The sequence below is a fragment of the Arabidopsis thaliana genome, chromosome 4 (assembly GCF_000001735.4).
Source record: "Arabidopsis thaliana chromosome 4, partial sequence".
NCBI classification, from domain to species: domain Eukaryota; kingdom Viridiplantae; phylum Streptophyta; class Magnoliopsida; order Brassicales; family Brassicaceae; genus Arabidopsis; species Arabidopsis thaliana.
In genome coordinates, this window is record NC_003075.7 from 15,660,555 (window position 1) to 15,685,356 (window position 24,802).

Sequence of the window (24,802 nt, forward strand, 5' to 3'; positions counted from 1 at the left end):
TTCTACACAAGATGCAAATCTCAACTTAAATTCACTTTTAAAACTTGTTATTATTGTAAATTTTTTGAATAATACAGTTGGAAGTAAAAATCCACCGTACCAGTGTACCGGTAACGTGGAAGTATAAACCAATTCGCCAATCTCTTTCTTCCTATCACAATTTAAAGACAGCGACAAAATTAGACGGTTAGAATGCTGAGTTATACCGGGTTATTAAGATAACCTTTGTTTTCGTTAACCGAACAAACGCGACTGAGTTTCACTGGGAAAAAAAAAAAAAGAAGAAGCTTCTTTAGCTTTTGTGACGAATAGGAGGGAACTGAGTTTTAGGTTCGTCTTGATACGGCTTACTCTGTGAATCGAGAAGAAATTGAATTCGTTTTTTTCGTCTTTCTCTGCAAATTAACCCATTTGACTGTTTGTAGTTTCTTTCGCAGATTTATAAAGTTGGTCTTCTTCTCTTCTAATCGGATCGATTCTGCTTCCGGTTAACCGGTTTTGTTCCCCGGCGACAATCAGCAATCTCCTCCCCGGCCAATGATATACACGTTGACGAGAGGTTCGCTTCTCGGCTCTACCTGTAAGCTACGCTACTCTTCTTTATTTTCTTATCTGAGCACAGCTGCGCTGAGATTGGGTTTTGAAAACCCTACTAATGGAAATCCGATGGATAATTCTTCGCATCACATTGGTTATGTAAATGGGTTTAACGGTGGAGAACAATCGCTTGGTGGGTTTCAGCAGAATTCATATGAGCAGAGCTTAAACCCTGTTTCTGGGCAGAATCCGACGAATAGGTTTTATCAAAACGGATACAATCGGAATCAGAGTTATGGGGAACATAGTGAAATTATTAATCAGAGAAATCAAAATTGGCAAAGTAGTGATGGTTGTTCCTCGTATGGAACTACTGGAAATGGAGTTCCACAAGAGAATAATACTGGTGGGAATCATTTTCAGCAAGATCATAGTGGTCATAGCTCGTTGGACGAATTGGATTCGATTTGCAGAGAAGGGAAGGTTAAAAAAGCTGTTGAAATTATTAAATCATGGAGAAATGAGGGTTATGTTGTGGATTTACCTAGACTGTTTTGGATAGCACAGCTTTGTGGAGATGCACAAGCTTTACAAGAAGCCAAAGTTGTTCATGAGTTTATTACTTCTTCGGTTGGGATTTCAGATATCAGCGCTTACAACTCGATAATCGAAATGTACTCTGGTTGTGGTTCTGTGGAAGATGCATTAACCGTTTTCAATAGTATGCCTGAGAGAAACTTGGAGACTTGGTGTGGTGTTATAAGGTGTTTTGCAAAGAATGGGCAAGGGGAAGACGCCATTGATACGTTCTCTCGGTTTAAACAAGAAGGAAACAAACCTGATGGTGAAATGTTTAAAGAGATCTTCTTTGCGTGTGGTGTTCTTGGTGACATGAACGAGGGACTGTTGCACTTTGAGTCCATGTACAAAGAGTATGGAATTATCCCTTGTATGGAACATTACGTGAGCCTCGTTAAAATGTTGGCGGAGCCTGGTTATTTAGATGAAGCCTTGAGATTTGTTGAATCGATGGAACCAAATGTAGATTTGTGGGAAACCCTGATGAATCTATCACGGGTTCATGGGGATTTAATTCTTGGCGACCGGTGTCAAGATATGGTTGAGCAGCTTGATGCAAGTAGACTGAACAAAGAGTCAAAGGCGGGTCTTGTACCTGTGAAATCATCAGACCTAGTAAAAGAGAAATTACAAAGAATGGCCAAAGGGCCAAATTATGGGATTCGATATATGGCAGCTGGAGATATTTCTCGTCCAGAAAACAGAGAGTTGTATATGGCATTGAAGAGTTTAAAGGAGCATATGATAGAAATTGGTTATGTACCTCTATCTAAACTTGCATTGCACGACGTGGACCAAGAGAGCAAAGACGAAAACCTTTTCAATCATAATGAGAGATTCGCTTTCATCTCGACATTTCTTGACACTCCTGCGCGTTCGTTAATACGAGTAATGAAAAATCTACGTGTATGCGCAGATTGCCATAACGCATTGAAGTTGATGTCAAAGATAGTTGGGAGAGAGTTGATTTCGCGAGATGCAAAGAGGTTTCACCATATGAAAGATGGTGTTTGCTCCTGTAGAGAGTATTGGTAACGTCTTTCCACACAGAGAGGAGGAGCAAACACACATTTAAGGATTACAATGGAAACATGGTTTTAGTGTTCATTTTTTTTTGCAGGATGTTTTGTATTTGTCCACTCAGTGAGGAAGAAACATTCTTAAATCACAAGATCATAAAATTTCACGGTTCGATATGATTGACCAGAGTAATTTCTTTTTTCTTTGTCAAATAACATTAAGCTTTAAAACAACAACAAAAACAGTGGGCCACTGGGCCTAAAAGCCCAATTTCTCACTAGACGCGAGAAACCCACAGTGACTGTCATCATTCATTGTCCCGTGAATCAACTCGTCGCCGCAAGCTCACGGCCTCCGAGCACTGAGAAGCTTAACGTCGTCGATCACCGGTCCACATAAGCTCGAGAAATCGTCGTTTCTCATCGCGTAAAACGTACTGTAGAACATAACTCTAGTCCGACTCGAGACAGCGACGAATCTCAATGACGATCGCTTGAATCCTCCTTTCCCTTTCGATTCATACGGGACCTTGATCGTGTCTTTTCCGGCGAAAGCTTCGACGATCATTGATCCGGCGCAAGCGTTGCTAGCATCTCCGACAGAGAAGGATAGGACGTAGGTTTTTCCAGGGATAGTGCGGACAACTTGTGCGACGGCGCTTTCTTTCCCGGCGACGAGTTCGACGGCGCGACGGCCTTGAGGAACGGAGAAATGATCGGAATCTATGTATTTGACAGCTTTAAGAGACTCGACCATCCAACCAGGTAACGGAGAGTGATCGTCGATGGAGTTTGGTGGAATCAAAACACCAGATGATATGTTTGGTAAAACCCAAGGACCTTCTTCGAATCCTCCGTTCTTTAGAATGTTCTCTGCAAAACAAAAATAAACCCAACATGTTTTAGATATTTCCGTATTTGCCCCATTAAGAATATTTTTATTCAAACGAGACCCCAAATTAAGTATAAGAAAAGAGCACTCACTATTGGTGGGACGAGGAGGGAAAAGGGCTCGCATAGCAACACCATCAATGAGAGGTCCACAAGCAGGATCTTCCTCAACACCTGGATTATGTATCACTATATCTGCATAGTCACTTTGGGCCTTAAAAGCCCACGAATACAAATCCCAACCTGAGCTACTATACACTGTTTGTATCGGCATCACTGCATGGTGAGGAGCCACGGAAACGTTTAACCGCTCGTCTTGTGCGCATGTTCGAGCAGCACTGAACGTTATCGAATAGTACGACCCTTTCTTAACGCTGATTTTTTGTTTGATTGAGGCTTCGTTGCCTAGACGTACTGCGAATGCGCCTTTAGGCACGACAAGGATCATGTCGCCTTGTTTGTGTCCTGAGGGAATGTACTCGACAAAGCCTGAGAGTTCCCAGTTTGGGATTGCTGTTATGTTGATAACTTGTGTTCCTTTCATGTCCGAATGTCGTGGACCGAGTTCGAAGTCACCGTTTGGTAGTAGTCCTGTTTTGTTTTGTTAATGTAATCAAGTTACAAAAACAAAACTAGTTAGGGATTTGTTGTGAAATTTGATTTAAACGATAGTGATTTGCTGACAATAATATTTGAACTTCAACTGCATCTAGTCACCTAAAATTGACAGTGATTCTAGGTAAACAAATTCTCAATCTTGCTATTTTAGATCTGTATATGAATAAACAAGTGATCAGTGTATAATAATTGAATAAAAAGTTGGAAGTATGAAATATTTAAATGATTAAAAAGGTTAGTTACAGATGGGAAGGTGAGGGTAATTTAGTGACACATTTATTGAAAACGATTGACTAAACACCATGTGCATTTACAGATCTGTCTCGGCGTAGTGTTCAACATGTTCGTCAAGCTAATAGGTCATTCTTCATGATTTGTGGTGCAATATAAATGAATTATTTTGACGACAAACAAAATTTTGGACACACAAGTTATAAGAAGCTGTACAAATTTTTATAACACGAATTTCTTAAATACTAGAATATTGTTGGAACTCACTACGAGTTTCTTTTGTTGGTTTGGCTAGTATATAGACAAGATACGAAAATGCGAGATTTCTACGGAAAAGATAAAGAACGAGGGATTTACCATCATTGAAGCAAAAGGCAACGTAGAAGAACGAGTGAAGGAGAAGAAGCACTATCACTCCCATCTCTTTCATTTCTTTCGAATTTTTCTACCCCAAATTGATATGTTGTATAAAATTTTAAACTTTCAAAAAATAAAATAAGGATTGGAGAAGAGTGAGCGAGAGAAGGAATGTTTAGTGGGAGTGGAATAGAACGAGGAGGAGAGAGAGCTCTTATATGCAAAATTGTGCAAGAAAGGCCCCTTTCCTTTGTCTAAATTATGACTTTGCCACTAGTGACTTATGTCGGAACAACATTGGTCCGGTTTTTTTATTCATCGTTCCTTGGAAATGGGTCACTTTTTCTTAGAAGGTTTGACTAAATAACACTGTCGATTTTTGGTTTGGTTGAATAAATTCGCAAATTGCCTATATTCCATGGTAATTCTAGTGTTAAGTCGTGATTCCATCATCTATTCGTTTTTTAAGCGTCGTCTAGATTGTATTCATTTAACTTTGAGTAACGATACCTAATGTCATAATTGTTGCATAAAAAGCACTGATATTCGTATTTTCACTACGAGATATCTTTCTTTTTGTTAGATTACCGAAAATAGATTAAAGATGAACAACTACGATATGTATATTACGATTTGGAAAACGATAACTATGTGATTAATTAATGGTAATATAATTGCGGGGGTGAAGAGGACAAAAGCTGTGGGACAATGTGGTCTCTCACATGCCTATTTCACATTGGTTCTCGCATCGCCACAAGTTAAAGTTGCTTATGTTCCGAGTTATCCTATCACAAACACATAACGAATAATATAAATATTATTTATTATCAGAAAACAATTCCGAATCAACCAAACAGTTGCTTCGAAAGCTTGGTCTGTGTGCCAAATCCATAGCAAGGTATATGGGCTCAAGTTTTTTTCATGGGTTTGATCGGTAACTTTCAGTCACATTTGTAACTTAGTCGTTGTAAGAAAGACCAATCAAGCAAATTGTTTTAGCGGTCTATTCAATCAAAGGGGTTTGATAAAATGAGAAAAAGTGTTGATCGAATCATTATTTAAATTTTCGAAAAATAACTCTTACAATATTCTTACGAGAAAAATATAGGTTTTTAGACAAATAACAAGACCAAAAAATATAATTTCATATACTGTTAGAATCGTTAAACGCATCACACATGCCCCAACAATCCCAAGTGTGAAGTATAAATTATAAAACCATGCGGACTCTTTGTTTACTTCAATAGTTTAAAGTTTAAACAAATAATGGTCCGACTTCGATCTAAATTAATTTAACTAGTCTTTTTCCAACTTTTATCATCATGTGCTTTCTTAGATTTAGTCTGCACCTTTGTCGGGAAATAATCATCGATATTCTTAAACCAAACTAAAAAAACCATAGATGAACATGACCAACATAATCACAAACTATCTAAGCATATTGGGACTTTTTTGAAATATTACAATAAAATAACTAACCAACCATTACTATATAAATTAAACGATGAAACATAATTGGCTTTTTTACATTATAGTATACTTATAGTCTTAGATATAAATGTGGTCGGACTTTTAGCATAATGTGAATAAATGCATGTATCAATTACAGAAAATTTTCTCGAGTGTCAAAATTAATTTCTATAGAAGACTATGTCAAATTGTATGGAAAAAAGGAGAGTATGAGAAAATTAAACATAAATAGACAATAAAATACTTTGTAAAGGATTGTTATCCTTCGCTCGTCGTCAATCGTAAATCTGATCCATGAACATATATAATTTAATGTAGAGCAATATATGATATTTAAAATTTAAAGAATAATCGAATTTTGTCTCTGCAGCGTCAGAATTGATGGATCACTGCAAATGCCACCGACTCTCTTAGCGGTGCTTTTATTGCACAAATTATTGTACTAAAAAACATATTGCGTGTGCTTATAAATACATACACATGCATTGTATAAGTATAAATTGTGTATCAAATAATGCATTATTTATCTCTAACATGCAATTGTTGCTAATATGTTATTTTTTGTTTTGACAATTGTATCTAAAATGTTCCATTAAGCAGCTTCCATGTCTAATATGTGTGTCTAGAGTTAATGGCCAAGTGGTCAATTCTCCCATGCATGTCACCACTACCAGTATATCTAGAATGAAAGTGGTCTAAAATACTAAGAAGAAATTAATTGTTTTTTTGGATAAAATTTGGAAAAGGAAAAATATTAGTAAACACAAAATGTTTATAGGTGTCATGTATGAGTTAAGTAGTCTGAATAAAGTTAGGTTCAGTTAAAAGATTTTAATTGTATGAAGATGGACGTATAACTCTGTGTGTTTTGACTTGGTGGTTAAACCTAAATTTATGATTTTCGGCCATAAAACCGGGGCCACACAGCCATGTAACTTTGGCTTGATGTTAACCCTGGATCCACATTACTATTAAAAAGATTTAGCCATACATGCATGGGAAAGTGGACCACTAAACGACATTTGACTATATATCGTCTTTCTTGATTTGCAAAATTACTAATGTTTAGTTTAGTAGAATTCAAATCTGTAGCCAAACTATTTAATGTAACTTATGAAATCACAACCTTGACTTGTGGTGCCAACGGGCAACGGCAATGTCATATACATCATAGTTGTTTTAGATTATTTTTATATATGTTTAAAACATCAACTATTTATTATACTACAATTATTTAACTACCTATCAAGTTTGAGAGCCAATTGTTATAAATTACAATCTCACATCTGTTATTCAGAACTAATTAATTTACTTGTATGGGAAATTTATTTATATGGTAACAAAAAGAAAGAAAATTGTAAATAGTTTACTCAGGAAAGAGTAGAGAGAATGTTGATAGAAAAAGAGTGATGATAAGAAATTGTTTGCATGGGAGCGAAATAACGGAGAAGACATAGAAGAAAAGGACAAGACAGCCCCAAAAAGATCAAGACTTGCGTCTTGGGGAATGCAGATTAACACTGACTGCTGCCTTTGTGTATGAATGGAGGAGACACGCGATCATCTTTTTCTCCACTGCTCCTTTGCGAGAACGATATGGACTCTTGCCTTGCAACGTCTGCACTTGTCCCCACAAGTCTTTGGTGAATGGCAGGATCTAATACTTTGGTCTAGCTAGGGTAAAGAATCGTGCTTCTCCGCAGACCCTTCGATTGCTGCTTGTCCATGCCCTGGTTTACAGTGTTTGGCGACAAAGGAACAACCTCATCCATAACAACATCGTAGTGATGCCGCTTACAATCTTCAAGGAAGTAGACCGGCTTATCAAAAACTCCATTACTGTTAGGCGGAAGCGAAAGAAGTTCAAGAATCTTATGTCACTTTGGCTCAGCTAAAGAATCCTAATCTTTATTTCTTTTCTCTGAGATTGTGTAGAATCCAAATGATTCCTTGTTTTTTTTATTCTTTTTTGCCAAGGAACACTTACTCTAGGTCTTATTGTAACACCTAAACCTTCATTATAACTTTCTTAGCAAAAACAAAAGACAGCCCCCCAAAAAAAAAAGTAAATATCCAAAACATACACCAATCTTAAAACCAATAATATGAAACTAAGACTGACCCTTTTTATATGTCACATCTGTCTCTGTCAGTAATGAGTATCCACCTTGTGTACAACCTTAATTTTTACTTCCATGGACCATTCAAGATCGCATGTTTTTGTCTACAACACATCTTCTTACTTTCGTAGTTTATCTATTGATTCTCCATTTGGTTGCCACAATGTTCATAGTTTCATATGATGGTTTGTAAAGCCCTCAAAACTAGCCTAGAAGTCGAACCAAAAACATCATTTTAGGGAATATACTTGAATTTGTGTCGAGTCTTAACTCATCTAATCTTCTTGTTACCATCTCATCTCTAAATTCAAATCCATATTTCTAACATTTGTGGTTGGCTAAACGAAAGTGAGCAAAAGAAAAGGATGAGAGAGAGAGGGGACAGAGAGGAAGATGGGTAACTAAAAGAATAGATCTGGCCTGAATCTATTAAAGGCTTGAGTTTCAGTCTACACACTCACATGCAAATGCTCTTTTCTGGATATGAAATATTTATATACATAACATGGGTCTCTCTATCTTATGAATGAATGATTTTACACCCTGTCCGATAAGTTATAATAAGTTAGTTTTTGAAATCCAAGTTTCATTTCCCCGATATGCCCAAAGGATCTCTTTCCATCTTCTTACACTTGCCGGTTTATCTCCTCCACAAGTAGATTTTTTGTGTATTCGTCGATTATGTTTGAACTCAACGTAAGAATTTTCGGTTGCCAAGGCCGATCATATAATAATAGTACGGATGATTCCTTCCTATCTTTTTAACTCAGTGAACTAAGAGACAAAAAGAAAACACACACCCATAGTCCCATACCATAGACTTGGACAGTTCAACGACTGGCTTTATCGGTGCCTAATAAACTCATAATTCTCTCCCATTAATTTCTCACATGAAACTGTCAATGCAAAGGATACATCAACATGGCTCGACCAAATTCCCAAGAATATGGAATCATGGCACTTCTACATTTCAATGCATAAAACTTAAACGATTCTGAGAGACCAATTATAAGAATAAAAGAGCAAACCAGACCTCGAAAATGATAAATCATCGAGACAGACTTGAGTTGCGTCGTCGATTTTATTCAAGCCAGCAAAAGCGATAAAAATGTAACTAGCAACATATCCACTTAGGAAAACTATCACAGATTTATGCTTTTTCAAATAGTAAATAGCTCTGTTCAGAAAGTGAGCACCAAAATATCAATGTTGCAGATTTATGCAGAGAAGCAGCGTTGACCACAAGAAAAGGGGAAAGGAATGCTTATGGGAGTGTGCGCTGGTATAGTGGTAGAGCTCCCAAGGCCTCTCGTTCCTTGCTTTCCCTCTCAACCTGCAAATCACAACATAAAGACAGGGATGATGACAACGATGATGGGCTATCCTTACAGAAAAGTTACACTCAGAACTTTTCAAACATTGCAAACATTTTCTTTATGATGCAATACTTCATGAAATAGGGAAATTGAAGATCTGAAAAAAACATATTGCTTCAAATAACGAAGGAAAAGACATGCATCTCATCAAAGTTTTCATCATTGTCAATGCAGGGAAGCAGATAGGCCCAAAAGAAAGAGGAAACTTTACTTCAAGAAGGAATAGTACGCTTTTATGACACTGAATTGCAGTTTGATTGTTCCTACCCTAGACGCAGATAATGATTTCTATGTTAGTTCATCAAAAAGGAGACTTACAAGAGCAAGCATGTCCTGAAGATAGCCACGGAATGGGGTCTGCACCGCCTGTATATGAAATAACCACATCAAATAAGAAAGTTACAATATCCACAACACTACCTAACAGTTGCAATTTCTGATAGCTTAATCAATTTTGGAAAACTAAAAGAGCCTTATACTTTTAAAGTTGTGAACTTTTGATAGCTTAATTAAGCCAGCAATAATAACAGTTACATTCTTATCTAATAACAACATCAAATAAGAAAGTAACAAAAATCGAAAAGTCTAAACCATAGAGTAATACAATAGTATACATGCAAACACCACTTTACTTTATTGAAAGGGAAAAAAAAAGATGTAACAAGGATTCAACCTTTCATCAATCCAAAATTTCCAATAATCTCAAGCAACAGCAGAACAAACACAGTAACGCAAGAGACAAGCATAGACTATGCATAAACTAGTTTATATACATCTAAGCTCCACAATCACAAAATCCCCAAAGTAAAGTAATATCTTCTGATGAACTAGTTTCGATTTCAATTTGATATCTTAATTTCTTCATTTTTCTAGCATTTAATCAATATTCGAGCTCAAATGCCTGGGTTACCTATCCATATTCTAGATTGATTCTAACAACATCAATTTCATCCAAAGAAATAGAGAATGAAGAATTATACCTGAAGATCCTTGGGGAGGTACTCGTGCTTCATGGAGAGGTCCATGGCACGCTTGAGACGCTGGTTACGAGCATCAACGACCTCCCTGGGCAATCTGTTCATAGCCTCTTTGATGTCCATACTGTAATACTGATCGTACAGATCATCGTACCTCAGACCTAATTAATCATTCAAACCAAACAAAACAAAGCAGATTCAGATTCACTCATGAACATTGACAACAAACTCGGATTTCAGAAATTAGGGTTATGGATCGAGAGAGATCTGACCGTATCTGCGAAGGCGAGTAGATATGGCTTTCATATGCATACGAGCGAGGAAGTTCTTCTTTGGATCGATGAATGCTTTCAGAAGCGACGCCATTTTTCTCTGTCTCTCTCAATTTCAGATTTTCTCTCTTTGTGCCAATGAAAGAGACCAAGCTGCTGTGTCTACAACAACTCCTGACCTGAGAGAGGAAATAATCACATAAGCTCTGCTTCACGTATTTATTTGGGCCTTAAGTGGCCCATCTAAGCTTCACGTATTTTTGACATATATAGGTCACGTACTCACGTAGTAATATTTGGGCCTTAAGTCGCTCAGCTGTAGCGTCATTTAAGGCCCAGTGATAACTTGTATTTAGATTATAAACTAACTTGTCTTAATAATTCACAAGAAGCACCAGTGGTCTAGTGGTAGAATAGTACCCTGCCACGGTACAGACCCGGGTTCGATTCCCGGCTGGTGCAAATTTTTAGTGACCCTTTTGTTTCGTGTTTCACAAATACATGCATTTAACTCTTATTCGATCCTACTTAAAAAAAAAAAATGGGGGAAATTTAAGTTGTAAAATCCACTAAACTCATGTGAATGTTATGTATAGGCAAAGCTAGTTGTATGAATGGTAACTAGATTAATCACAAAATTGATATACCAGTTGTGAAAAAAGAGGGTTTAATTTAATAGCTGGAATGAGAAATGATAATCTTGTTATATAGATGAGGTAAGTTAAACAATTATAATTGTATCTTCATTCTTTACTCTAGACGAATTGGATTCCGGCTAACACCACTACTTGAGAGTTGAAAGGCATGTTTTTGTCTGCTTATGATTAAATTAACTTAAAAAGTGATTAAGTATCGTCTCAAGTTGCAAGTGTAATTTAAGGTTAAAATGTTGTGACTTTAACAAAAATACTCTCAAATCTTGTGTTCCCACTTTCTTAGCAAAGCATTTTAAACAGTTTCTTGTCAATATCTAAACTAACTTTAATTAAGGTTAGGTTAAAGAGATAATCATGCATGTAGTAGGTACTTGATTTAGTTTGATATATTTTTAGTTTGGTGGGATTTTTGATCACGACCCATATCCTAATTGCTATTTTTTAGCCACGAAGTCGTCGTCATCATCCTTATCGTAAAATATGAAGTAGGCCTAAAGTTCAGTCCCATTTAGCTTCATGAGTTCATAATTTTTGTTTTCCAAATAATTGTGTTCCGATAATAACGCACAACTATGAATTGTAAAAGTTTGTTTTGTTTGTTTCAAAAGACAACCATATATAACTCGTCTGACTGAGTGGTTAATGCATGTGGGCATGTATAGTGACTATATGAGCTTGTCTCAATATTTGATGTTTTGAACAGTATAAACCGGTTTTAGCTTAGCACATAATACTCTCTCTGCTAAGCTCACGTTAATTTAATTAGATATATATTTATCAAATCACATAAAATTATATTGTATGGCAGAATTATTCAAGCAAATGCGTATATAAGTTATAAAATTTGGAGTGATGAACTGATGATTAACTTTACTGGACTGAAATGTTTTAAAAATTGTGTAGACTTGGTCTTTCTTTTACACAAAATGTTATAATTCGCTGATAAACAGCTTTCATAGCACATGGTTTTGGCCTCAATGGCAGTTAATTATTCAGTAACTAATTAATATCACGTTTGCCTTCTTTTTAATTGGCCCTTTTTGGCCGTCTCAATTTTTTTTTTAAAATGGAAATTATAGTTTAGTTTAAATTTTGTACTGTCACAAATTGTTGTCATATTGATAGTAGTTATCTTTATTTAAGATTTGATTTTTACACTTTTACACAACATTCCAATATTTCATAAGTGTTTGATAGTGAGGTCCATATATATTACACTGAAAAGTTGTATTTAATTTATATGATGAATGCAAATTGCCTTAATTTATTAGATAAACAACACTTTGTAGATCATTAAGAAATGGAACTTTAGTAGCACTTTAATTGTTTTTGCTTGGACATTAGATTGATTGTGAACTTTGATTTGATTATTGTTGCTTTATAAAAACACAATAAAGTGTCTACAGATAGATATTTAGGATACAATGTTTTAGATTCTTATTTTTAGGATGGGAATATCCCATCAGTCTAAATGCTGGGAGACAAACGAATTTATGAAAAAAAAGTATTCCATATTGATTCCTTCTTATCCCACTCTTCTTCCTGAATAAAGCTCTTAAATTCAAGAACTAAATGTTTAAAAACTACATAAATAATGTGGAATTCTCTGCTATTCCTAGGCGAAATGTGGTGTTTGTTTATAATTTTCCTTTGCTATCCCCAAAGCTTCTAAAGACCCTATCATTTCAATTTTCTTGTCAAAATCACAATTGATCAATACAAGAAATTGTAGTATCTTAATTTGGTCAAGTGTTCTAACATATCTGTAATCAGAACGATCCTTTTCAAAAGTTTTGATAAATTAACGTTTATGTATTATTCAATTTCAACTGCTTGTCTTTTATCAAAAAAAAAAAACATATACATGTTAAAAATAGTAAGATTATAACTAATCTTTCCATTAACATTTCTTTCTTTTTGACTCTTCGGATGCTCTTCTAGCCAGGCTCTAGCCCTCTCTAATAATATAACTGATGACTGTCACAATATAATTGATCATACATTTGAATTAGAGAAATATACCGATTAGCAGCATGATATTTAACCAAATCTGTTGGAGTAAGTTGAATATGACTCAGCAGTTAGCCTAAAAGTTTTTAAGATATATACAACAATAATTAAAGGCGAAAAGGGTGATATAAAATATAGCTGAACAGAGTTTAACATATCTTATACTGGGAAAATCATGTGTATAATTATATATACAAACGTATGGAAACTTGTCGAATGAGTCCGTCTTCTAAAAAAAACAAATCTCCTGCAATTAAAGATGGGTTTTCACTATTGTAACTGTCGTAGAGAAAGAAAAATAATTGATGGTATTGTTGTCTACAACAAGTTTTTTTTTTTTTTTTGTTGTTGTTGTTGTCTACAACAACAAACTCTATTTAATTCAGTTTTAAACTTTTTTTTCAAATAATTTTTGTTTTCTTCTGTCCGTTAATTGATAAACTTTAATTTATGTAAATAAATTAGTTGAAACTTTAATTTTTTTTGTAGTATATATTTTCCATTGCCATCAAAATTCTGTAGTGTATATTAGCGCGAAAGATGAGCATTATATATCAGATTGGTTAGTTAACGTGTCCAATATGCACTCCACTAAGGCACTAATTTAGTTTGTAATTGATGTATCAAGAACATTTTTTAAAAAAAAGATCAAGAACATTATAATAGCATATCCTTGCCACAAACATATATGGGTACATGGACAGCTTTGAACAGCACTGACCTAATTTAATTACACACAAATTTATTTGACTCTCATACTAATTACCAAACGTCGATTTCTGAAATAAATCATTTAAATTTCAAATCTTAATTTTATTTCGTTTTTGTTAACCAAATAGTATAACAAGTACAGTATCAAAAGTTTCAAGTTTCCTTAGAATGACCTAATCACTATTCGATGTACCAACGTATCTACTAAACATAATATGCATGCAATGGCATTATTGCATTTTTTGCACATTTTACAATTTCTTTCTGTTAGTGACTAACAAAATGGTGTAACTGTTTAGTATTTACCTCATCTCAATGATGATCTGGTCCACATGCTGCCACCATGTGACCCTTACTCCAGAATATTCCCAGTCTCCAAAATCCTTCGTGGAGAAAATGCGGAATATTCTACTAAACCGAATCCTTTCATTTTATTTTATTTTTTCCTACTCTTTTCTGATTATATTTAAGATCCGATCAACTTTTCATATGGGCGATCGAGAAAACATCTATTTAATTTGTAGAACTGTAAAAGTGATATAAAACCCATGCATGTGTCCATGGTTTGATAGACATCTGAATATATATCGAAAATGTGATATAATTCTATAACCACATTTGCCAATCCTTCTTACCAAACTAAAACTAAAAGTATGTATACCATTTCATTTTGTTGTAATTTTTGGTATCTGAAAACTGATTATATTTTTTTAACAAACCGATAAACTGATACCGTTAATATTTATATTAGAGCAATTTTTTTTCAAAATATAATCAGATCGAATCAATTGAAATAAGGAAGATCATATTTTCCGGCATATTTTCTTAAAATAAGTTCTAACTTTCAGCTAATTTCCTCCGATCCAATAGTTGTTTTGGTGGCAGGACAAGGAGTCCCCGAGTACGCACGAGCCGGGATAAGGCGTTTAGGACAAAAGAGACACGTGTATGGCTATCTTCCACGTAGATGTCTTTGTCCGCGTCTAATTATTGGCACGTGGGTCCTAGTATCCAAGATCAGGACGATTCTAGCGAGTCGCAAGTGCTTTTCATGATTAATCATATTATTATATACCTTTTTTCATGATCAATACGCATCTTCTTTAACGAAAATTAAATAAAAACAAGCAACAGAAAAAGTTTCTTAATCCTGTGGACGATCGATTCAACCATACAAAATAAATTCTATGTCAAGGAACATAAACATTTTTTTTTTTGCATGAAACCGGTTAAATCATCAAGAAAAATATGAGAACTTGTTTCTTAAATGGTATATACCGTCCTTGAGTTTCATTTAAATTTTTTGTGATGGATATTGTAAAAAGTAGTTTGTAAGCTTGCTAATAATGCATCCAAAAAGGATATGTGACATGATTAACAAAATTTGATACAATTGATTTGTGATAATGAAAACAAAAATACAACTAAAAGCTCCATAAACCTTGCCTTAAGATAATGACAACGAAAATAAAAGCTAGTTTACTGTCTCGGTTGATTGGTTGATCCCAAGTTCTCCTTTATCTTAGAGCAACCATACCACTAGACAAACGAGAATTAATTTTTTTACTAAAAATGGTTCAAAAAAGGTTTATTTAGTGGCTCTAATTGTTTCGTTAATCTAAACTATACACGCTTTATCTAGTTTTCAGATAATCTTATTTCAAATTAAGAATTAAGAAAATAGTATAGAGATAAATCTAATTGTTAAAAATGGATTATAGTACATACTAATTATTTGTTAAAAAAAAAGCATCGAGTATATCCGAATCTGTGGTCCGAAGTTGGGACAAGCTGACATAAGATCTAGCTGTCTTTAGCCATCAGATCCGACTTAGTTCCCAATCATATACTGACACGTCATCTTCTTCCAAACTCAAAACAGAGCATCGAAGCACTCTTTCGCGGCGCCTTGTATCTGTTTTTTCTCCCACCTCTCAGGCGGGTCCCTAACCCCTTATCCGGGTCTTACTTAAGCCTTCAATTTTTCTGACTATATATATCCCTTCCACTTATTTCTATTTTCTTCATCGAAACAAAAAATAATTAAGAGAGAAAAAAACAAAAAACATTTTCCATCTCTCTCTCTCTCTCTCTCGCCTGCTTCAAGAAATGGATCGGCAAAGTTCCGATGACATCATGAAATTTCTCGACGGCATGGCTAGCTCCGACGATGTTCTTTTTGGCTTCCTCGACGAAGGAAACCACTCACCGGAGGATTATAACTTCGCCGCCGGCGACGAATCCGAAGTTGACAACGATACCACCGATTGTAATTCAGAAGAGAACAGAAAATTTTGGCAAGAACACGAACAACTTCTCCAGGTATATTTTTATTTTTAACTCTAAAGAAACTATTATTCTCTTTGTTTTCTTTGTGGGGTCTTATAAGTTAATTTTCTTTTTGGACCAAATCTTGAAATGTGTAGGCGACACTGTATAGGACAAGTTCAATTGAGACAAAGATAAGACAAGCAACTAAGGAAGCGTTGAAAGTAGTTAGATCAAAGGGTTTGGTATGTGTCTGCCGGAGACCGGTTACCGACGGTTGTCGTAGCTGTTTACGCGGCGAAGTATCTAGCCTCCTCCGAGAAGCTGGCTATGATTGCGTCATTTCCAAATCTAAGTGGAGAAGCTCTCATGAGATCCCTGCAGGTAATAAATCAAACCCAATTTTACTCTTATCTTTAAATTCCTAGTATTCTTATTTTCCTAATTATGGAAGGTGATTTGTGATTCTTTTATGGATTAGTATTGTTTATGAAGATTCCGTATGAATTTAGACATGTTTTGAAACTTTCACGTATCTTTATCAATAACATTACTAATTAAGAAACCACATCAACGGAATTATCTATATATTCTATATAAATAAATAGAATAAATATATCTTGAACGTTTTCGCCCCTAAAACAAGTTGTCATTAACTATAATTAACAATTTGAATTAACCATGACGTTTACTTATCAAATTTAGGTGAGCATGAATACTTGGAGGTCGTGGACAAATCGGTTTCAAAGAAAGGCGAGATCCGGGTGGTGATCGAACTATGTTTTAGGGCGGAGTTTGAGATGGCGAGAGGCAGTGAAGAGTACAAGCGACTCATCGGAATGTTACCGGAAGTGTATGTCGGGAAAACGGAGAGGCTAAAATCATTAATAAAGATATTGTGCACCGCAGCGAAGAAGTGTATGAAAGACAAGAAGATGCACATGGGTCCTTGGAGAAAACACAAATACATGCAGGCTAAATGGTTTGGAACTTGTGAGAGAAAATCTGTGTCGCCAGTATCCGAAACTGAGGAGAATATGTTTCCGGTGGCAAAGCAGAGGGTTTCTATGTTGAATTATGGTCTTTTTGGTGCTGGAATAGGCCGTCCGACCGTTGTAGCGGTTGTGTGAAACATCTATATAGACGTACGAATACGATAAGTTAGGAGGAAATAAAGTGAAATGAGTTTCACTTTGAAATTTTGCATGATATTGTCTCAGTTAGAATTTTGTGTGTCCAAAACAGGGTAATTTCTGGGACTATTATGGACCATGGTATACAAAGCGGTATTTTAATCAAAATAAATAAAAAAATTCTATGGTTAGATAAAATATTGATGAATTCTCCATGTGATTATTGTTTTAAGTCAACAAACGCGGTTTTGCAAGAATCACTTGACCTTTTTGTCTATTTGGCAAGTGAACAAAACGTGAAAAAATCACATAAATAAACATTGGTCGGTAGGCCAGATGTTCATGTAATGGACCAATGCTAACGTCAACATTCATCATATCAATACACTTATTTATGTTTGTCTTGATTTTGATGAGGGAGATCTACCAAAATAAAAGGTGATACTGGTTTTTCAACACATCATACGATAAAATTTTATGTATAGGCAAAAGTGCAGAAATTGATGTCTTCTATCATATATGCGAGTTCTTAGTAGCTATGATGAAATTTTGTGTATGGCCAAAAGTGCATAAATTGATGTATTCTATGATATATGCGAGTTCTTAGTAGCTTTGTGTAAAGAGTGTTCTTCGTAATGATAGTATTACATAGACGACGAGTTCCAATACTCCAACAAAACTTATTAGAACCGGAATAACAAGAGAAAAAAATAATAATTATAATTCGCAATAAAGAAGGTCCAATCCTCAAAAGAATTGTAAAAACTAAGATGATGATGATGATGATTTTTCAACGAATATCATTATCGACCCAAGAATTAATCATATGGAGAAGTTTTGTATGAGCTATGTGAATACTACCAGTACGCATTACCATGATCATAAATTCATAATTAAACACAAACAAGGACTAATACGAGACGGGAGAAATATATAAAGGTACAACAAACATAATAGAAAGGTACATTAATATTAAAACTCAATTGTGGAGAAACTGATACTCTCACAAATTATATGACCAGAGATAAACCCTAAACCATGGAACTTATCATAATCACAAGAACCAAGCCTAGAGAAATCACTCCCGGAGCAACGGAACCGGCCAAATTGCGAACAGCTGCGGCGGGCCCTGGAGCCGGCGCAAGAACTTCTGAATGGGAGGGATCCACTCCCGGAGTAGGCGCTGGCGATGACAAAGCCTTATGGACCGGAATAGGCGCTGGCGATAACAAAGCCTTACGGACCGGAGACGCTGAGGGGGAAGGGGAAGGAGAGGGATGACGAGGAGTGTGGCTGTGGTGTCCGGTAGACATGACCGTTACGGCTAGCTTTTGACCTTTGAGACAGGATCCGGAGTTGCCGCTGACGAAGAAGAATGGGTCTGAGCGGCTAAGTAGGAAGAGAGAGTCACCGTCTGAGAGGGAAGTCAAAGGGTGAGTCGTGTTGCATGTGTTGTACTCTTTTTCACTCACCTCCAACACTGAATCTTTTCCCTTCACGTACTTAAAATCTAGCAAAATCAACAATTGATATAATCATGCATTAATGACACATATCTGTGGCCAAATAGAAGAGAAGAGAGAGACTTACAAAGAGTGTCGTTGACTTGAAACCGGTTTCGGTGAGACCAATGAGAATAATCCTCGGAAGGAGTAAGGACCCAACCATCTCTCCCACCAACATAGAACTTGTGCCCATTTGATAACTCTATACTAAACCCCAAACCCATCAACATCACAATCATCAAGTAAACATCAGTCATTTTGACAAAAACCATCAATATCCGAACCAAAACTTTAATTAACACCAACTTTCTACTCTCTTATAGCTTAACTCTCATTAATTTGGTGTGGTTTGGGTGCTTGCTTGTATGTGTATTTATGGTGAAAGTAGACAAGAGATTTATAGCCGTTGGGTGAAGCGTTTGGCTGTGCATCGATATGTAGAGAAAATGCCAATTAAGTAGAAGCGTTTCGTTCTTGCTCATCTCTTTCTTTTGTTACACGTTTCGACATGCAATAGACTTAACGGCTATCTACACAATATTACTAGTCAGGTCTTTAACTACTCATCATCATTCATCAAGTACAACTTAAAATTTCATTTTTTAAAATTCAAACTTTAATAACGTATTGTCTTATTTTACACTATTAGCAGGAGATCAGGGATGACAATTATGAATTGTTTTTACTTTTTAGAGGTATTATGCAAGTTACATTTCAAATATTTAATAGTCAGTAGTTAGTCACCAAAAGGTTAAATTTGTGCATAAAACATAGCAAACATAAAGTGTATATGCAATAAATGAAAAGTTTATCGTGATTGTAATTTTTTTTTTTTTTTAAGATTCCGATATCCAAAAATGTTATTCTAGCAACAAATGGTTTGACTGAGCTACTTTAGTAATTCTTCGTCAATAGAATTGAAATTGATCGACAAATATACTTATTCGATCAAGAAATTCGAATATATCTTATATTTCAAAGACATACTTACGAAAGAAACTTTTCCATCACTTTTTCATAAAAAAATCGAATATATATCTTATATCTTAACGACATACTTCCGATCCATAGAGATCGTCTTATTATATTTTTCCTTACAATTCAACATTTTGGTGATTAAGATTTTTTACTATACCTAAAATAAGTTTTTTAATTACAATTCAACATTCCTTACTATACCTTACCACCAAAATGTTGAATTGTAATAATAACACTCTTTTAGGTATAGTAAGGAATCTTTACAAAAGAATTCAACATTCTTTGATTTTTTCACAAAAATTAGTACCCTTTCGTAACCAAAATTTCGAGATAAATTTTTGAAACTTAACTTTAACAAAAAAGATAGTTTTGAAACTTAAAACAGCTTATGGTATTTTGGAAACAAACCCAATAATTTAGGAAACTTTCATAATATGAAACTTTACAATTAAATGTTGACCCAAAACAAAATGACTCGTCAAAGATACTATATTACCCCTATAGATATTATTATTTTTTAACTCCATGCGTTTAGAGTTTTCGTCAAACGAATCTAATTTCATTAAGAAATGTTTGTGGCTTATAGTAAGAAATCGGTATGAAAATTGTATTACGTGGCGAATAAGATTACAAGGAGGGAAATTAGTTGCAGAAGGGGCAAAAGCGTAAAATTACATAGAAACCAGAAAGGTCACACACACCCAAGTTTATAGAGAGCAAACGAACGAATTCTCGGGAGGAGACCAACCCATGTGTACACGCTACTTCTCTCAACAATAACAAATCACACGCACCATTAATACTTCCTCGACAACGGAACGTGAACGCCTTTTTTTCACTTTCAAATTCATCGATCGGTATGGGTATTGAGAAGAGGAAGAAGATGGTGTGGTTTTGGCCGGAGAAGCACGAGGGTGGAGTGATTAAGGAGGCGGAGGATGTGGCGGCGGAACATATATCGAGAGAAGGTACAATGAGTCATTACAGTTTTAGCAAAGGTCTTCTTCCGCCGCTTGGAGTCGGAGCCACCGCTCGCTCTAGCCGTCACATTAAGCTCCGCTGCTTCATCGTCTCTCCTTTCGATCCTCGCTACAGGTACGATGATTTTTCCGTTAACTGATTCTCTGTTTTGGTTCCTCTGTGTAAATTGAGATTTTCTGATTCATAAATCGTTGATGCATGTCGTGTGGAACTGATTTCGCTTCTCTTCTTCTGAGATTTCTCGAGAGATTTATCATTGAAGTTAATAGTGATATCAATTCTCTCCAAATCTGTGAAACTGTTCCGATATTTCCATGAATGTAAACTGGTCGATGTAATGCCTGTGTGGAAGAGACACTAATTCTGTGATCTCTTAGTTTAGCTATTCAATTGAACCGTGTAGGTTTCCTTATGCATTAAACTTTAGTGTAAATTCTGCAAAGAGCTTTTGTGTTCTTTCTCTCTTTCTCCTCATACATCAGTTACATTATCACTAAGTCCATCAGTTACATTGTATGTAATTCTGTCTATGATAGTATCACTGATGATGAGTTGCATTATGTTGATTTTTTTTTCAGAGCTTGGGATTGGTTTCTAGTGATTTTGGTGCTATACACAGCGTGGGCATCTCCTTTTGAGTTCGGGTTCCTACAAACACCAAGAGCACCTCTCAGTATTCTTGATAACGTGGTGAATGGATTTTTCGCTGTCGACATTGTTCTGACATTCTTTGTTGCCTTCTTGGACAAGGCAACTTATCTCCTAGTCGATGATCCCAAGAGAATAGCTTGGAGATATACTTCGACTTGGCTGATTTTTGATGTGGTATCTACAGTTCCTTATGAACTTTTTGGCAGCTTATTGCATAACACTATTCAAGGATATGGAATTTTCAGTATGTTGCGTTTATGGCGTCTGCACAGGGTCAGTAAATGTTTTGCCAGGTGAGATTTGAATGTGTATCATTACCCATTATTATATATGTGTACAAATTTCTGGAATGCGGTTACTTGAAAACCTCTGTATTTCTTAGTTTCCCTGTGTTGAAATTTTCAGATTGGAGAAAGATCGAAAATACAACTACTTCTGGATTCGATGCACGAAGCTTCTCCTCGTTAGTAACTATCTGTACACGATCTTACATTAAGCAATTATATTTTTTAGTTGTCATTTTAAGACATTGATGGTCGCTTTGTAGGTTTCTCTCTTTGTGGTTCATTGTGGCGCCTGCTTCTGCTATTCTATTGCTGCACATTATCCAGACCCTTCAATGACATTTATGGCACTTGCGGAGGCAAACTGGAAACAGAAATCTTTGCTTATCCGGTATGTTACAGCAATGTATTGGTCCATAACAACCTTCTCCACAACGGGTTATGGTGATATACATGGTAATAATGCAGAAGAGAGGGCCTTCATTCTCTTCTACATGATCTTTAATCTTGGATTGCTAGCTTATATAATTGGTAACATGACAAACTTGGTGGTTCACGTGACCAGTCGCACCAGAAACTTTGTAAGTTCTGATCATTGTTTGATTAATTTACTAACTTTTCGTTTCATATGACAATTTAGACACATTATCTAAGAACAGGCGATATGTTCAATGCGTTTTGGTTATTAGCTAACTATTGTTTTGTTTTGATTCATAAAGTTCATTTTCGTTATTTCAGAGAGATACCATTCAAGCTGCCTCAGCGTTTGCTCAGAGGAACAATCTTCCACTGGGCTTGCAAGAACAGATGGTAGCTCATTTGTCTTTGAGGTACAGAACCGATTCAGAAGGCCTGCAGCAGCAAGAAATTATTGATTCCCTCCCCAAGGCTATTCGTTCCAGCATATCGCATTATCTGTTCTACGAAGTTGTTGACAAAACCTACTTATTCCATGGAATATCCAATGATCTTCTTTTCCAGTTGGTAAATGTTTCTCATTCACTCTTGTCTACCTTCTTTTGATGGAAACACACAGTTAACCTTCTGATATCATGTAGGTCTCTGAGATGAAGGCAGAGTATTTTCCTCCTAAAGAAGATGTGATTTTGCGGAATGAAGCACCGTCAGACTTTTACATAATGGTCACAGGAGCTGTTGTAAGTTGCTTTGGTTACATCAGCTAAACAATTCTATTTCTCCTAGTTCTTTTTTCAAATTAGTTGACATTTCTACTATATGACAGGACATCATTGCGCGTGTGAATGGAGTGGATCAGGTAAAATCCGCATTTTTATTTCTCTTTTGTGACGGTTTTTAAGTTGTGAGTTGTGTATTCTTTGCAGGTAGTTGGTGAAGCACAGACCGGCCATGTTTTTGGTGAAGTTGGGGTTCTATGTTACAGGCCACAGTTGTTCACAGTTCGAACCAAACGATTGAGTCAATTGCTTCGTCTGAACCGTACAGCATTCTTAAATCTTGTTCAGGCAAACGTTGGTGATGGGGCAATAATCATGAATAATCTTCTTCAGGTTAGTCCGAAGCTATTTCCGTATAAATCCATAGTGACTACAACATTTTAGCTGGTTTGACTATTTTTTCTCATCTGGGATATGTTTTGGTCTAATGCAGCATCTGAAAGACTCAACAGATCCAGTGATGAAAGGCATTTTGGCTGAGACAGAACTCATGTTGGCTCAGGGGAAAATGGATTTACCTCTCAGCTTATGTTTTGCAGCAGCCAGAGGAGACGATTTACTGCTGCATCAGTTGCTGAAACGAGGCTCAAACCCTAACGAAACCGATAAGAACGGTCGAACCGCGTTGGTAAGCCCCGAAATCCCCTGTACAAACCAACTATCGCATCATTTTTCACTCCAAGAAAAATATCAAAATCCTCACTCTGTTTGTATTTTTTTCTGTGTATGTTATCTCAGCATATAGCAGCATCAAAAGGAAGCCAATATTGTGTTGTATTACTTCTCGAGCATGGAGCAGATCCTAACATTAGAGGTAAAATATAACAAAGGTTTTATGAGTCCATTTCGCTTTTATAATCTGGTGATCGTCTAGTTATATAACTGCTTAACTAATTTTGCAGATTCAGAAGGTAGTGTACCATTATGGGAAGCAATCATTGGGAGACATGAAGAAAATGCTAAACTCTTATCAGAAAATGGCGCAACGCTAAGCTTCGACACAGTAGGCTATTTCTCGTGCTTAGCCGTTGGACAAAACAACTTAAATGCGCTCAAAGACATTGTAAAATACGGAGGAGATATCTCACTCTCAGATGTCAACGGAACCACAGCTCTGCACAGAGCAGTCTCAGAAGGAAACTTGGAGATTGTACAATTCTTGTTAGAGAAAGGAGCTGATATGGACAAGCCAGATGTTTATGGTTGGACGGCTCGTGCTCTTGCTGAGCATCAAGGACATGAGGATATCAAGGCTTTGTTTTATAATCAGAGACCAGTGGAGAGGAAAACGATACTTGTTTCTGGCACACCAGAGATTAAACCATTGATGAAACATTCCAGTGAGCCTGTAATGACTCACCATCATTCAAGGGAAGCAATGCCGCCTCTGGCCAGAGCCGTTTCTCAGAGACGGAAGCTCAGTAATTTCAAGAACTCGCTGTTTGGTATCATGTCAGCTGCTAAAACTGGTAAAACGCCTCTTGCTCTCTCCATCCTTGACTTAGGTTGCGATTCTTTCAGCCTTTTTTTCATCCATATGGTTAAAGTAATGAATTCATGTTTTTCAAATGATTCAGGTGATGAAGGAGGAGCATCTACCAGGACTGGAATAAGTGAAGGAGTTGGTGGGGTTTATCCGGCGAGAGTGACAATCAGTGGTGAGGCTTCCTCCTCCGGTAAAGTAGTAAAGTTACCGGATTCTCTTGAAGAATTAATTGAAATTGGTGAGAAGAAGCTGGGATTCGTAGCCACAAAGATTCTGAGCAGAGAAGGAGCTGAAATCGACGACATCAGGATTATAAGAGATGGCGATTTTCTCCTTCTTCTTAAGGTTTCTTGATGACTTCGCAAATTCAATATGTAAGAGGATTTAATATGTTGTAGTCATTACAATAGACGGTATATCCCTGTCAACAGTTTTTGTGAGAGGAAGATCATAAAAATGCAATTCACTTACTTGCAGAAGAAGTTAGTCTGTTACG

At 36.0% G+C, this 24,802-nt stretch overlaps 6 protein-coding genes and 1 non-coding gene across 11 annotated transcripts; 4 read left to right on the forward strand and 3 right to left on the reverse strand.

Moving 5' to 3' along the window:
- The first annotated feature begins 372 nt into the window (after window positions 1-372).
- Window positions 373-2,325, forward strand: MEF8S (Pentatricopeptide repeat (PPR) superfamily protein). The gene has a single exon (NM_119397.2). The coding sequence runs from the start codon at window positions 538-540 to the stop codon at window positions 2,149-2,151; it is 1,614 nt and encodes a 537-aa protein (NP_194971.1). The 5' UTR covers window positions 373-537; the 3' UTR covers window positions 2,152-2,325.
- AT4G32460 (choice-of-anchor C domain protein, putative (Protein of unknown function, DUF642)) lies at window positions 1,712-4,478 on the reverse strand (the record flags this gene model as incomplete). 4 transcript variants are annotated; one of them, NM_202932.1, is made up of 4 exons in its annotated part: window positions 4,233-4,394; window positions 3,120-3,617; window positions 2,429-3,008; window positions 1,712-1,728 (listed from the first exon to the last, which is right to left on the reverse strand). In NM_202932.1, the coding sequence occupies exons 1-3, from the start codon at window positions 4,303-4,305 to the stop codon at window positions 2,482-2,484; spliced, it is 1,098 nt and encodes a 365-aa protein (NP_974661.1). In that variant the 5' UTR covers window positions 4,306-4,394. The 4 variants fall into 4 exon arrangements, with proteins under 4 accessions (NP_974661.1, NP_567894.1, NP_001329631.1 ...); NM_119398.4 differs by lacking the exon at window positions 1,712-1,728 and having other exon boundaries at window positions 2,245-3,008; window positions 4,233-4,478; NM_001342153.1 differs by lacking the exons at window positions 1,712-1,728; window positions 4,233-4,394 and adding an exon at window positions 3,744-4,226 and having other exon boundaries at window positions 2,482-3,008.
- A 4,186-nt stretch (window positions 4,479-8,664) lies between these two features.
- AT4G32470 (Cytochrome bd ubiquinol oxidase, 14kDa subunit) lies at window positions 8,665-10,695 on the reverse strand. Of its 2 annotated transcripts, NM_179153.1 has the most exons (5): window positions 10,448-10,640; window positions 10,179-10,336; window positions 9,517-9,564; window position 9,466; window positions 8,665-9,155 (listed from the first exon to the last, which is right to left on the reverse strand). In NM_179153.1, the coding sequence occupies exons 1-5, from the start codon at window positions 10,539-10,541 to the stop codon at window positions 9,151-9,153; spliced, it is 306 nt and encodes a 101-aa protein (NP_849484.1). In that variant the 5' UTR covers window positions 10,542-10,640; the 3' UTR covers window positions 8,665-9,150. The 2 variants fall into 2 exon arrangements, with proteins under 2 accessions (NP_849484.1, NP_194973.1); NM_119399.3 differs by lacking the exon at window position 9,466 and having other exon boundaries at window positions 10,448-10,695.
- Window positions 10,696-10,838: 143 nt separating this feature from the next.
- Window positions 10,839-10,909, forward strand: AT4G32475. Its single transcript has one exon. It is a non-coding gene; the product is annotated as a tRNA-Gly (tRNA).
- A 4,776-nt stretch (window positions 10,910-15,685) lies between these two features.
- AT4G32480 (sugar phosphate exchanger, putative (DUF506)) lies at window positions 15,686-17,423 on the forward strand. The gene is made up of 3 exons (NM_119400.3): window positions 15,686-16,146; window positions 16,251-16,476; window positions 16,798-17,423. Exons 1-3 carry the CDS (start codon window positions 15,934-15,936, stop codon window positions 17,220-17,222), a joined length of 864 nt encoding a protein of 287 aa, NP_194974.1. The 5' UTR covers window positions 15,686-15,933; the 3' UTR covers window positions 17,223-17,423.
- A 669-nt stretch (window positions 17,424-18,092) lies between these two features.
- On the reverse strand, window positions 18,093-19,098 carry ENODL4 (early nodulin-like protein 4). Its single transcript, NM_119401.3, has 2 exons — window positions 18,816-19,098; window positions 18,093-18,735 (listed from the first exon to the last, which is right to left on the reverse strand). Exons 1-2 carry the CDS (start codon window positions 19,000-19,002, stop codon window positions 18,257-18,259), a joined length of 666 nt encoding a protein of 221 aa, NP_194975.2. The 5' UTR covers window positions 19,003-19,098; the 3' UTR covers window positions 18,093-18,256.
- Window positions 19,099-20,462: 1,364 nt separating this feature from the next.
- Window positions 20,463-24,785, forward strand: KT5 (K+ transporter 5). Its single transcript, NM_119402.4, has 12 exons — window positions 20,463-20,803; window positions 21,268-21,633; window positions 21,746-21,803; window positions 21,888-22,205; window positions 22,363-22,608; window positions 22,683-22,781; window positions 22,868-22,900; window positions 22,968-23,153; window positions 23,254-23,448; window positions 23,559-23,634; window positions 23,723-24,289; window positions 24,398-24,785. Exons 1-12 carry the CDS (start codon window positions 20,568-20,570, stop codon window positions 24,658-24,660), a joined length of 2,643 nt encoding a protein of 880 aa, NP_194976.1. The 5' UTR covers window positions 20,463-20,567; the 3' UTR covers window positions 24,661-24,785.
- The last annotated feature ends 17 nt before the right edge of the window (window positions 24,786-24,802 follow it).

Coding starts and splice junctions, on each gene's coding strand:
- MEF8S (NM_119397.2), top strand. CDS start 538: ATGATATACACGTTGACGAGAGGTTCGCTTCTCGGCTCTACCTGTAAG.
- AT4G32470 (NM_119399.3), bottom strand. CDS start 10,541: ATGGCGTCGCTTCTGAAAGCATTCATCGATCCAAAGAAGAACTTCCTC. Junction 10,337..10,447: donor TACTCGCCTTCGCAGATACG/GTCAGATCTCTC, acceptor ATGATTAATTAG/GTCTGAGGTACGATGATCTG. Junction 9,565..10,178: donor ACCTCCCCAAGGATCTTCAG/GTATAATTCTTC, acceptor TTTCATATACAG/GCGGTGCAGACCCCATTCCG.
- AT4G32480 (NM_119400.3), top strand. CDS start 15,934: ATGGATCGGCAAAGTTCCGATGACATCATGAAATTTCTCGACGGCATG. Junction 16,147..16,250: donor AACACGAACAACTTCTCCAG/GTATATTTTTAT, acceptor TGAAATGTGTAG/GCGACACTGTATAGGACAAG. Junction 16,477..16,797: donor CTCTCATGAGATCCCTGCAG/GTAATAAATCAA, acceptor TATCAAATTTAG/GTGAGCATGAATACTTGGAG.
- ENODL4 (NM_119401.3), bottom strand. CDS start 19,002: ATGGTTTTTGTCAAAATGACTGATGTTTACTTGATGATTGTGATGTTG. Junction 18,736..18,815: donor TCAAGTCAACGACACTCTTT/GTAAGTCTCTCT, acceptor TGATTTTGCTAG/ATTTTAAGTACGTGAAGGGA.
- KT5 (NM_119402.4), top strand. CDS start 20,568: ATGGGTATTGAGAAGAGGAAGAAGATGGTGTGGTTTTGGCCGGAGAAG. Junction 21,804..21,887: donor GATGCACGAAGCTTCTCCTC/GTTAGTAACTAT, acceptor GTCGCTTTGTAG/GTTTCTCTCTTTGTGGTTCA. Junction 23,154..23,253: donor TCATGAATAATCTTCTTCAG/GTTAGTCCGAAG, acceptor GGTCTAATGCAG/CATCTGAAAGACTCAACAGA.